This window comes from Achroia grisella, unplaced genomic scaffold (genome assembly GCF_030625045.1).
Source record: "Achroia grisella isolate CSIRO2021 unplaced genomic scaffold, CSIRO_AGI_Agris_v1 utg784, whole genome shotgun sequence".
In the NCBI taxonomy this organism is placed as follows: Eukaryota; Metazoa; Arthropoda; class Insecta; order Lepidoptera; family Pyralidae; genus Achroia; species Achroia grisella.
The window spans coordinates 2,750,755-2,765,702 of NW_026713024.1; the positions used below are offsets into that span (position 1 = coordinate 2,750,755).

Below are 14,948 nucleotides of genomic sequence, written 5' to 3' on the forward strand. Positions count from 1 at the left end.
AAAATCATTATCTACATCTGAAAGCTCGATAATAAAGCTAGTATAAGCTAGGATTCCGTTATATTCGGATCATTTCCGCAGTAGAAAAGTTTATGTAGCTCTGAAGGCAAGTTCCGAGAAGTTGATATGTCAGTAGATTTCCATCGAGCAGTAAATTGGTTTGAACATTCCAACTGCCAATTTTGTTTGAGTTACTTGAACAGTATTGCAGAGTGAAGTAAAAATTCCTTGTTAACAATATTTAATGGTACCTTAAACGTAGGAAATTGCAGTACTTTGGACATATAATGCGAAATAAAAGATATGGCAAGTTTAACCATTCGAATATAAAAAAATAACTTTACGTTATCATTATACTTTAACCCCTCTCAACTAATTCACTAACCAGTGACGTCTTAGCTTTCGCTGCACACGCACATATGAATGTTTCTAAGAAAAGTGAATGAATTCCTGAATTTCCAGTAACCGTGTCAGAGCACAGAAGAACAAGTGTGTTGCTGTTGGAGTACGTCATTCATTTTGACCAGCCAGTTTCTATATTAAGATGTAGTCCATCGAAGAAACGTATGTCATAGCCATCGCCGTACTAATAATATTAGATTAAATGAATACACAATTTTAAACAATAATATATTATTCTTTGGTAAAGAAATAATTTCAGCACCGGAAACATGCATCAATTTGTGAAATTCTTTGATACTTTGAAACGTAGATTTTTCCAAATTGACAATCTTACTCATTCGCACATAATTTAAGAGCGACCCTCTTGTCGGTGGACCTCTTGCTACTTTTTACGATCTTCCATCATACTCTTTAAACCTTGCTACGTCATGACTCGACTCGACACGAATTCTGTCTTCATTTTGCTTGATGTAGACAACTACAAAAAGGAACTACAGGAAAGAGCGGGAGAAGAAGACCAAGGCTTGTGCCTTGGTCTTCTTCTTCTTTTCTTTCGGTCTTTTTCTTCTCTTTCTCTTAATAATAACTTTCATAAATTCATCGTGCCATATCAAGTGTGTTAACATTTTTCCTCGTCTATTTTCTATAGTATTGGAATACTATAGAAAAAGGTAAATATGGATATTTACCTTTTTCTTTCACACTGTGTAATACTTCTTCATTTCTTACTTTATCTTTCCAGCTAAAGCTTTTAGAATGTGGTGCTGGAGAAGGATGGACAATTATATATTAAGTTAATATATACAACACTCATAAAGTTATGAGCACGCAGACGAAGTCGGGGCGAGCCACTAGTAAATCATGAAGGGCTATTACAGAATGTAAATTTTGTTATGTGATATATAGAGTATAAATTCATTTTTGCGCGACCTTTTTTGGGGTGATGTGATTCTGTAGGTACAATAGTTTCGCAAATGTGCTCGTAAGACCGGGATATGGTTGTTTAAAGAATAAAATAATACCAAGGTACATTGAATTTTCGGATATGATATATGAAACTCTATTTAAGAGTGCGCGTAGAGTATGCAATCAGTGATATTAATAGTGTATGATGGCCTTGGTGGTCTAACGGTTTAGCACACCGTTTTACTTCCGATGATTACAGGTTTGATTCCTTGTACTGTACAAACATTTGTATTTATGAGTATGATTGGTATCGATCTGAGTATTTTCTATGTATATTATGTATATATTTACAAAAAAGTGTATAGTAGCTTAGTACCCATAACACAAGCTCTGCTTATCTTAGTACTAGATGGCCCTGAGTGAATAGTCCTAAGATAGTATTATTATTTGAAATATTAATATTATTATTTATATACAAAGGCATATTACACTTTAGTTTGCTTCTACTGATGCTAAAAATATCGTCTTGTTATTTTGTTTCATTTGTTCTGATTTTTATTTGATCGTAGCAATGTGAAAACATACATTATAATAATAATAATAATTTATTTATTTGCCTGCTACATGGTAATTTTGATCTTACAATATAATATAAGTACCCGACTTGCAGCACCCCGTAGGGGTATGCAAATATTGAAATTGATATCATAATTATTTTAATACAATATGTCATCAAATTTCTTTTCATTAAAAACATTATAATAGGTACCACAATAAAATTCACATTCGGATGTGATTGGAGTAATATAACGGCCCCGATAGTTCAGCAGTTTAGCACACCGTCTACCATCCGCATAGTCGCAGACTCTTCTTCTCACGATACAAACATTTGTATTAATGAGTGTGATTTTTTATATTGGTTTGGATGCTTTCTATGTATATTATGTATGGATATAAAGGAAGAGAAGGAGGAAAGGGATTGATAATAATGTGGACTGATGACCCTATTGCTAGCAATGTATTATGTTAGGTTTTCCTTCACGTGGTTCCCCTTGGAAACCATCATGACAATTCTGGTCATTTGATCGGCAACCTGCACGTATCACTCCTGGTGTTACAGGCCTCCATTGCCTTATGCTTGTTTGCTAATATAGTAGTATAACAGAAAATAATGGTCTAACTAACTTGACATCATGCTCATCTTATCATCCTCCACTGGTGTCCCACCTGTGTAAACCGTAAGCAAGCGGGTGCAACATTCCATTATCATCCATTAAAAAAACACGAGCTCTGATTAGCTTGGGATTAAACGTTGTGTAAATTGTTATTATTATTAAATTAAATAAATTCAAAACATCTGTTAAATCATATTTACTGAGCAAGGCCTATTCACACTAAACGATTACTTGAATGACGAGCGTGCATGGCAATAGTTTTCATGTTCTGGATTTTCATTTAATGTTAGACATAGACACCTATATAAATACCTATGCATTGTAAATAAACTGGATTTAAAAAAAGTAATTCAATTGAGTTTCTTGCCAGTTCTTCTCAATTGGATCTATATACCGAACTGGACGGTAGGGAAAAAAATTATAATGTAAAAACCTGACGTTCATAAGCGGCTAAAATGTCCTACATGAATAAACGATTTTTGAATTTGAATTTGAAATGGGAAATGATATTATTATTATTTTATAATTTTAACTAGGTTGAAATAGTTCCTCTGTGCATAGAATTTTAAAGTCCACAATACACTGTTGTATCAAAAGTATTAATCGATATTATGGAGCGGTGAGCAAAGGCAGTTGTTATCTAACAAAGACAGGCGGTGAGTTTCACCGACGACTGTTCAATATGCATTATGTTAAACAGATACCACGTATCATTGTTTACTGGAAGGCGCCATTTTGATAAATAAATGTCAGGGTTGCCAATCTTAAAATATTTAGACTCTTACGCAGAAATAAAGGATGTGACAAAATCTCAAATACTCATTTTGACTCTTTATTTATCTATGTTACATTATCGTGTTTTGATTTTCGTAGGTTTTTTTATAGTGTGACGTTGGCAAACAAGCATACGGCCCATCTGATGGTAAACGATTGCCGTAGCGTATGAACGCCTGAACCACCAATGATGTCAAGTGCATGTTGCCGATCTTTAAGAAACCTTGTTAAAAAACCCCATGCTGCCCCAGCCTCTAGACAAATTCGCGACAAGTAGTTCGTGCCACAATCTATGTGTATGATGAGAGGAAGATCCTCTGAAACCGCGCTGTTCGAGACTTCGAGGTTGGGATGAACTTGGGGATGAATTTCCTAGTCAAATTGGAGAACATATTTGAGTACAAACTTGTACGAGATTGAAAATGTCCTTGTACCAAATATTAAAGATCTCGTACTTGGCGAGAATTTTCATAGGGTAGGCATCCCTGTGCCAAGTTGTGTGTACGTTTATCGGAAAATGAATATACCTTGGTATACGCACCATCTTTATGAGACTATCAATCTTATTTCCAAGAATATAATGATCAGATATAACCGTTGTACCTCATATATTTTTCGTCAGCTTGTATGAAATACTAATATTCACGGACTCAGTGCTCTAGCGGTTTAGCCGCGGGTTCTATTCCCTGCATTTCTACTATATTAGAATTGTCTGTATTTAAATTTCTATCAGTAACTAGCGTTTTCTATGTATAGAATTACGTTTGTGTTTACAAAAAATATTTTAGTAATTCTATCAGTTGTCTAATACCTATAACATAAGCTTTGGTTAGGCATTTGGTTGGTGGTTGGTTGGTTGGTTGGTTATTATTATAATACGCGCCAGTTAATGTTCAGTAAAGACTTGAAAATTACCTATAATATATTAGAATCAAATATTGAATCATTTTGAAATCTTAAGTTCAGTATAAATTGAAAATTGATTGATTTTATTGTACGAGATAAAAAACTTTATTATAGTAGCACAAATGCATCAATTTTAACATTATAAGTGATTTGAATGTGTTATTTTTTTACTAATTAACAAATTTATATGAAATTTAGCATTTGGAATAAAGAAAGTAATAGGCTTTTTAAGCCGGTTAGTTATAGTCAAAGGAATTAATTCGATGACTTCTGCTAGCGATTTAAGCTACTGCTTTCTGTTAGTAGCTTAAAAATTACAAACTGGTATAGTTTTGTGTTTCAAAGCTATTTGAAACGTGATTTCGCCTGAATTTGTTAGTTAGAGAGATAACAATTTATCATCAAGCCAAAGATAATTAAGAAAATTTCAGTGAAAAGGTAACGAACAGAAATATACAGACTGTCGAATTTATAATATAAGCATAGTAGCACGGATAGGGCAGATTTAAAGATGCTCACACAAGTTTATTTTTAAAGAAGAAATGTTCCTGTCCATCAACTGATTTATAGAGGCCTCGTAAAGTTTACGCGTCGTGATTCACGATAATGAACCTTTTGATCATTAGCCTTTTAACCCGGTTTTTGTGTACCGGTGTCCGATCGTACCTCGACTTTTCCGCGTATCGTGAGACTCCGACTCTCAAATACTCCGAGACAGAACGAGGCAGGCCGACTGCCAAATTTCCGTTCCGAAATCAAATTATAAAAAGCATACACTTTTAAATTTAGTCGGGAGGTGAATGAACGTAACCATTAGCACTGACCTCCTTTCTGCGTGATGTTGAAGGTGCGTAGCCGGTACGAATCTTCATCTGGTTCTTCCTCTGGCTGTTGATGAGTTCCTCTGGGTACGTCGAGGAACGCATTCGAGCGTCGCGGCTGATTGTGTTGTCCTGGAGGTGGTCGGCGCCTAGCAGACGCCTGGCGCCTGACTTGAGGCGGCGTCTCCGTTTCCGCCAGCCGAGGCTCCGAGCTGTACCGAGCTCTGGTCTCCCTGTCGAGCTGCTGCTGCTGCTGCTGCTGGCGTCTGTGCCGTACAGAGCGCCCACCAGTGATCCTCGCTGACTGGGACCTAGCCGCCGGTCGTCTGCGGGGCGCCGGCGTGGTCTCCATTGGAGCCACGAGGGCTTCCATACTCGCGGAGGCGGGCGCGCATATCGACTGCGAACGCTTCGTACGTCCGTCCGTAGCCATGATCACGGCGGTACTGAGTTTCGGTGTTGGCTCCCCCGCCCACCGCTAGGGCGGGCGGTTACTTGTTGCATCGCGGATTATACGATCACAATCGTTGCTCTTTTAAATGCCACTAATTTATGTTTATAATAGCGTTGTTTGTTGCGTTCGTACGTGTAAACGTTTATATATACAATAGCTACTCGCCCCTGCTTCGCACGGGTGTACATGTAATATATATATATATAAACCTTCATCTTGAATCACTCTATCTATTAAAAAAAACTGCTTCAAAATTCGTTGCGTAGTTTTAAAGATTTAATAGGGACGGACAGACAGCGACAGCGACTTTGTTTTATACTATGTAATGATGATATAAATAAATTGTTGTAGTTTTATTTTATTGGTTTTGGTAAAACGGAATGACTAGGTATATGGTTCCTAATATATATATTAGGAAAGTATTGAAAAGAATCTTGAAGTATAAAAAGAATGTTCAATAAAAGAACTATAAATTTAAATACAAATTTAGATTATAAAATACACTTCTTATTAGCCAGATACACATAAATTAATCGCCGAATGTATGTCAGTACGTCATTTCATAACAATTGCACACAATTGGCAAATTTTTGCGTTGGGTTTATAATTAAAAAATAAAGTTTTAATTAAAAGTAAACGCGGGAAAATGTAAACATTTTGTGTCGTAAAAATATTTTGTTACACAGTTTGTTATTCCATTTCATTTCGTGGGTATATTAGTATGAATGTAGACAAGGAAATGAAATTGTAACTTTGTATTATTATAAAGGTACAGTTCGGTCTTATTATCTTTATTAATAGAGCAATGCATATCCGGGGTGGGTAACCCTATACAAATAAATTAAGTTAAAGTGTTTGTTTCTAAGTTAAAATTAACAGCTTTTCAATTACATGCGTATAAAAGTATATACCTATGATACTTATAATAATATAATATTTTAATAAAAAAAATATTTTAAAAATTTGGCTGACTGTTTGTTCTTGTTATCCTCTGAAACAGTTGCTTTGATTTTGATGTGACCTTCATTAGCAGATAGCTAATGTTATAATGACTAATTTTGGTTACTGATATCTAAAAAGAAAATTGGATAAAAAAAGCTAAATTTCATGCGGACGAAGTGCAGTAATAGTTAGTAATAAATATATATATGTTGCGAGTAGGTATATTACGTTTAGAATAAGTGTTTATAGGTAACTGTTTACCATCAGATGGGCCGTATGCTTGTTTGACAGTCGTAACGTTGTAATACAAAAAAATACGTTTAGAAATATGGCATAAGTGGATACGATAATATGTTTATAATAAATACATGAAACAGTGATTTAAATACTATATTGATATAAAAATATACTTAATTTTTATAATAAAGTTAATAGCAATTTTCTCATTATAGTTTGACAACTGGAATATATACTAATGTCTACAATTTTTTAAACAATTTTATTTTAAAGTTACGGCTCTTGTCACGATTTCGTTTATTGTCACTAATTTTAATGATGCGTATGACATGTTTATGTACATAATATAGTATAGCAAGTGTTATCTGTACATATATACATACATATAAATAAAATTGAAGTGTTTGTTTGTAATATTGAAATAACCTTTTTTTACTACATGCGTCTGTTTGTTCCGGTTAATTTCTGAAATGGCTGGACCGATTTTGACGGGACTTTTATTGGCAGGTAGCTGATGTAATAAGGAGTAACTTAGGTTACTTTTATTTTAGAAAATAAAGTTAATATCCACGTGGACAAAGTCGCGAGTACAGCTAGTTTATAATATACTAATTCTTTGTCTCCACTTTGTTCAAATGGAACATTTTGGGATATGTTATCTTACTATTTAAGAAAAAGTTGTTAACCAACAGAAATAGAAATGGAAATAGAAATAATCTTTAATCAAATAAACTCAAACGCACTTTTAAAGTCTTATTTTTTTATTTTCCACTCATTCGGGATGCAGCTACAAAGATTAATAAAACGCCTACTGAATCTAAATAGACAAAAAATTAATATAATGATAGATAATAACGGGCCACTATCTCTTTAACAAACACTTGTACACAATAGATGCCACAGACAGTCCTCTTCGTCGGGGCTGGTTCGAATCCGAAGAAACGGCTGCTCAAGTAATCCTGGAATGCTTGCAGTAAGCACACAACGTACACAAATCCTCGTGGTGAGGTCGCTCTGTGAAGCCTGTGAAGATACCAGGAGCTATCTTCGTTTCTGGGAGGATGCTTGGCTGGCCACCATAGTGGTCTTGGCTCTGCAGGCACAACGTTCTAGATGGGACCCTAATTGCGGAGAATAAAGTTTAATTTGCATTTAAATTTTCAAGAGTCCATTCAATAGTATTATAAGTTCTAGTTGAAACAATACCTTAAATTATTTTAAAAAAAAGATATAATTCAAAAGTCTTTTGTTTTGTTAATAGTGAGCACAAATTTGTCATATAAATGTAATACCCTATAATTAAGGTAGCATTTCGTATAATAAATATGAATGAGAATGAAGAATGAATGACGATGACGAATGAATGACGATGAAGAATGAATGATGAATGAATGATGAATGAATGATGAATGAATGATGAATGAATGATGAATGAATGATGAATGAATGATGAATAAATGAATGATGAGTGAATGAATGATGAATGATGAATGAATATTCATTCTTCATTCTTCAATATAAATATTTATTCTTCATTCTCCATTCATTCTTTATTTTATCATTTATTCTTCATTCATTCTTCATTCATCATTCATTCTTCATCGTCATTCATTCTTCATTCTCATTCAGTCTGCAATCTAATTCATTCTTCATTCTCATTCAAATATCAATCATTATTAAATTTTATTCATATAATATATTAAATTTTACCCATCATACATTCTTCATTCACATTCTTCAGTCTTATTCATTCATTATTCATTCTCATACTTTTATAATTCATTCCTCATTATCATTCAAGTATCATTCATTCTCATTCATTCTTAAATCTCATTCGTTCATCTGTCATTCGTTTTTTCCTATTACCTGTACAAATATAATAAAATACAACACGTCCTCATGTCGATCCCCTTTTGAATAAATATATTGTAATGAGTTATATACATATAACGTAATTATGTTGGTGTAATAAATAAAAATAGGGTTGTTAACATTTTCATACCTCTAGTTTCTGAGACACTGTTTCCATATGCAGTCATTATCTGCTTTTTCCTTATCCCATTTACTTGGGGTAATATGTTTTTCTCTTCCATTCATCCCTGTTCGCAGTCATTTCGTTATTTACTTCCTTTCTCACCATATCATCTTTCACACAGTTCATCCATCTCTTTTTCGGCCTTCCTCTGCCTTTATAACCATCCACATTCATATGTAACAGCTCTTAAAATATTATCATCATTCCTACGCATTACATGGCCATACCACGATTGACGATTACTCATCAACCTCTCCGATACCGGCGCCACTTTCATATGCAGTTGTGTGGATGTTTCCATATGCAGTGCACAGCCCTATTGAAAAGTGCTGGAGAGCAGAACTTGTAAGCGCCGACGAATGAACGAGGCCGCAATGTCCCAATTACAATATAGTAGTTGGATAGTTTCAATTGGGGTATTTTTAATTTTTTATTAGACGCTGACTGTTCGTTATATATTTATTATTTTGCACACAAAATTGTACAAATGGCGGACTTAATGCTTGATGGCATTCTCTACCAGTCAACCGTCGCGTTGATCAGAGATAATAATGTGGTACATTTTAATAAATAATATTGATATATAGATTAATACGGGAAAATAACGTTTGTGTATATCATCATTACATAGTATAAAACAAAGTCGCTGTCGCTGTCTGTTCGTCCTGTGTATGCCAGCCAGCCTGCCAGTATCTTGGGTACGCTGCCTCGATGTGCCGCGTTACAATGATTGTTTTTTGTGATTGTTTGTATTAATTATTAAATAATATGTTCAAATAACGTAGTTGAATAAAAAAAAATTGAAATATATATAAAGACAAAAAAAACGTTTATAATTGTACGTTAAATAATGATAATGAATAGTCTGCTAAGAAGAACTTCTTCTTAATTTCTTCTACTCTTCTCTCTCTCTTCTCAACTAAACTATATTCCGAACGGACAGTAGATTGAACGAACAGAACTCCCGACTTGCCTTTAAGTTGATGTAGAAAATCACGCTATTATATCTTGAATATTTATTTTTCATCATCATCTGATTCTACCTTATCCCATTTATTTGTGGTCGGCGTAATATGGTTTTCTTTTCCATTCATCTCTGTTCGCAATCATCCCGTTATTTTACTCCCTTTCTCACCATATCATCCTTCACACAGTCCATCCATCTCTTTTTCGGTCTTCCTCTACCCTTATAACCATCCACATTCATATGTAACACCGTCCTTAGGATATGATCTTCATTCCTACGCATTACATGTCCATACCACTATAGACGATTACTCTTTAATTTTTCCGACATTGAATATTTTTATAAAAATAAATAGACACTAAAGAAGTGTCCTTTTCCGCTGTAGAAATCATTTTTGGAGTGATTGAGAATGAATGATGAATGAATGATAAAAGAATGATGAATGAATGATGAATGAATGATGAATGAATGATGAATGAATGATGAATGAATGATGAATGAATGATGAATGAATGATGAATGAATGATGAATGAATGATGAATGAATGATGAATGAATGATGAATGAATGATGAATGAATGATGAATGAATGATGAATGAATGATGAATGAATGATGAATGAATGATGAATGAATGATGAATGAATGATGAATGAATGATGAATGAATGATGAATGAAAGATGAATGAATGATGAATGAAAGATGAATGAATGATGAATGAATGATGAATGAATGATGAATGAATGATGAATGAATGATGAATGAATGATGAATGAATGATGAATGAATGATGAATGAATGATGAATGAATGATGAATGAATGATGAATGAATGATTAATGAATGATGAATGAATGATGAATGAATGATGAATGAATGATGAATGAATGATTAATGAATGATGAATGAATGATGAATGAATGATGAATGAATGAAGAATTAATGGTAATTGAATTAGAATGAAGAATTAATGATATATGAATGAGAATGAAGAATTAATGATATATGAATGAGAATGAAGAATTAATGGTGAATGATTGAGAATGATGAATGAAGAATGAGAATGAAGAACGAGAGTGATGAATAACAGACAAGACTGAATGAAAATGAAGAATGAATGAGAATGAAGTCAATGAAGAATGAAGAGTGAGAGTGAGAGCGAGAGCGAGAGCGAGAACGAGAGTGAGAATGTTATTCATTCTTCATTCTAATTAATTCGTCATTCTTTCTTCATTCATCATTCAGTCTTCATTCTCATTGTCATTCTCATTCCACATTCGTCATTCTCATACTTCATTCGTCATTCTTCTGATAATATCGAATTCTTATTCTTCTCTCTCATTCACATTCTCTGTCTTCATTCTCCATTCTCATTCTCATTCTTATTCTTCATTCTCATTCTCATTCTAATTCTCATTCAAGTCTCAGATATTTATTGTAACTAGTGGTCAGCCAGTGATAAAATTTCAAATTCAAAAATTGTATATTTATGTAGGATATTTTAGCCGCTTATGAAAATACATAAAATTTTTAACATTATAATTTTTCCCTGCCGTCCCATTCAGCATATAGATTCAATTGAGAAGAACTGTTGTTAAATATTTGGTAGTCTGTGTAATGTTTATTTTATTGATTTAAATGATTTCATTAAAAAAATATGTTAGTATTCTGTACTTTTTCTCTATATTTTAATCTTAATAATATATCAATGTGATAGTTTATGAGTAGGTAGAGATGTTAATTACTCTCTCACGCATAAACTACTGAGAAACCGCGGGCACAGCTAGTAAACTATGTATAGTGTGGGAAATTTCATACTGCTCCATCAAATAAAAAGTATAGTCTGCTAAGAAGAACTTCTTCTTAATTTCTTCTACTCTTCTCTCTCTCTTCTCAACTAAACTATATTCCGAACGGACAGTAGATTGAACGAACAGAACTCCCGACTTGCCTTTAAGTTGATGTAGAAAATCACGCTATTATATCTTGAATATTTATTTTTCATCATCATCTGATTCTACCTTATTCCATTTATTTGTGGTCGGCGTAATATGGTTTTCTCTTCCATTCATCTCTGTTCGCAATCATCCCGTTTTTTACTCCCTTTCTCACCATATCATCCTTCACACAGTCCATCCATCTCTTTTTCGGTCTTCCTCTACCCTTATAACCATCCACATTCATATGTAACACCGTCCTTAGGATATGATCTTCATTCCTACGCATTACATGTCCATACCACTATAGACGATTACTCTTTAATTTCTCCGACATTGAATATTTTTATAAAAATAAATATTTTGGAGTGATTGAGAATGAATGATGAATGAATGATAAAAAAATGATGAATGAATGATGAATGAAAGATGATGACTGCATATGGAAACAGTGTCTCAGAAACTAGAAGTATGAAAATGTTAACAATCCTATTTTTATTTAGTACACCAACATAATTAAGTTATATGTATATAACTCATTACAATATATTTATTATACGAAATGCAACCTTAATTATAGGCTATTACATTTATATGACAAATTTGTGCTCACTATTAACAAAACATAAAACTTTCGAATTTTATCTTTTTTAAAAAATAATCATTCCTACGCATTACATGTCCATATCACGATAGACGATTACTCTTCAACCTCTCCGATACCGGCGCCACTTTCATATGCAGTTGTGTGGATGTTTCCATATGCAGTGCACAGCCCTATTGAAAAGTGCTGGAGAGCAGAACTTGTAAGCGCCGACAAATAAACGAGGCCGCAATGTCCCAATTACAATATAGTAGTTGGATAGTTACAATTGGAGTATTTTTTATTTTTTATTAGACGCTGACTGTTCGTTTTTATTTATTATTTTGCACACAAAATTGTACAAATGGCGGACTTAATGCTTGATGGCATTCTCTACTAGTCAACCGTCGCGTTGATCAGAGATAATAAGGTGGTACATTTTAATAATTAATATCGAAATATAGATTAATACGGAAAAATAATATATATGTATATCATCATTACATAGTATAAATCAAAGTAGCTGTCGCTGTCTGTTCGTCCTGTGTATGCTTAAATCTTTAAAACTACGCAACGAATTTTGAAGCGGTTTTTTTTAATAGATAGAGTGATTTAAAAGGAACGTTTATATACATAATACATGTACACCCGTGCGAAGCCGGGGCAAGTAGCTGGTAAAATTATATATGAAAATGTATTAATAGATTAATATACTTATAAAATTACATAAATGAGTAAAATATATAATATAAGCCCATGGATTATCATACATACAAATAAAATTAAACTATCTATCCATATAATTAAAATTGGAGTGTCTGTTTGTAATGTTGAAATAACCGTTTTTTACTGCATGCATATGAATATAAATACGGTACATACAGTAAAATAGCCTTTTTTACGATTTTTGTCTATCTGTCTGTTTGTTCCAGCTAATCTCTGAAATGGTTGGACCGATTTTGACGGGATTTTTTTGGCAGGTAGCTGATGTAATAAGGTCTCATATATTTGAAGACAAAAAAAAACGTTTATAATTTTACGTTAAATAATGATAATGAAGAATGAAGAATGAATGGGAATGAAGAATGTTTGACGAATGAAGAATGAATGATGAATGAAGAATGAATGAATAATGAATGAAGAATGAATGAATGATGAATGAAGAATGAATGAATGATGAAATATGAATGATGAATGAATAATAAAAGAAGAATGAATGATGAATAAGGAATTAATTATGAATGAAGAATGAAGAATGAATGATGAATGAATGGTGAATGAAGAATGAAGAATGAATGATGTATGAATGATGAATGAAGAATGAAGAATGAAGAATGAATGATGAATTAAGAATGAATGATGAATTTAGAATAAATGATAAATGATGAATGAATGATGAATGAATGATGAATGAATGATAAATGATGAATGAATGATGAATGTAGAATGAATGAATGATGAATGAAGAACGAAGAATGAATGAATGAAGAATGAAGAATGAACGAATGATGAATAAAGAAAGAATGAATGATGAATGAATGAATGAATGATGAATGATGAATGATGAATGATGAATGATGAATGATGAATGATGAATGATGAATGATGAATGATGAATGATGAATGATGAATGATGAATGATGAATGATGAATGATGAATGATGAATGATGAATGATGAATGAAGAATGAATGATGAAGGAAGGTTGAATGATGAATGAAAAATGAATGATGAGTGAAGAATGAATGATGAAGGAAAGTTGATTGATGAATGAAAAATGAATGATGAATGAATGAGAATAAATAATGACTGAAAATGAAGAATGAATAATGGAGAATGAAGAATGAAAAATGAGAATAAAAATGAAGAATGAATATTGATATTGAAAAATGAATATTCATTCTTTATTCTTCATTCTTTATTCTTCATTATCATTATAATTCTCAATGAATCAATTCATTCTTCATTCTCAATGTTGTTCTTCAATATCGTGTGAATCCTCAATGAAGTGTGAGTCGGACACGCCGATCGGCAGTTCCAGACAAATAATCTGATAATATTTTAGTATAGTCATGTATATTTTTAAGAAATCAACATGAAATACACCCTCCTACGCTAAAGATATACAATATAACAGATATCCAATGGAGGTGCCCCTCTGAGGGTCCAATTCAGAAGGGGATCGACATGAGGACGTGTTGTATTTTATTATATTTGTACAAGTAATAGGAAAAAACGAATGACAGATGAACGAATGAGAATGAAGAATGAATGATTAATGAATGATAATGAGGAATGAATTATAAAAGTATGAGAATGAATAATGAATGAATAAGACTGAAGAATGTGAATGAAGAATGTATGATGGGTGAATGGAAAGAAGAATGAATAGGATATGAATAAAATTTAATAATGATTGATATTTGAATGAGAATGAAGAATGAATGAGATTGCAGACTGAATGAGAATGAAGAATGAATGAGAATGAAAACTGAATGTGAATAAAGAATGAATGATGATGAAGTATGAATGATGAATGAAGAATGAATGAAGAATAAATGATGAATGAAGAATAAATGATGAATAAAGAATGAATGGAGATTGAAGAATGAAGAATGAATATTCATTCTTCAATTCTGAAAATGAAGAATGAATATTCATTCTTCATTTTCATTCTTACACAATCAATATTCACTCCTAAATACACAAACAGGCTTCACGGAGCGACCTCTGAAGATACCAGGAGCTATCTTCGTTTCTGGGAGACATTCATCATTCATCATTCATCATTCATCATTTATCATTCATCAT

The 14,948-nt window shown here is 32.7% G+C and overlaps 1 protein-coding gene across 1 annotated transcript in view; it reads right to left on the reverse strand.

Annotated features, from left to right (window-relative positions):
- Positions 1 to 5,417, reverse strand: part of LOC131851525 (GTP-binding protein REM 1) — a 173,006-nt gene extending 167,589 nt beyond the window's left edge. The window contains exon 1 of the mRNA XM_059202033.1: positions 4,988 to 5,417. Coding sequence (XP_059058016.1) covers positions 4,988 to 5,417 — 430 coding nt within the window. The remainder of the gene's footprint in view (positions 1 to 4,987) is intronic.
- Positions 5,418 to 14,948: the final 9,531 nt, after the last annotated feature.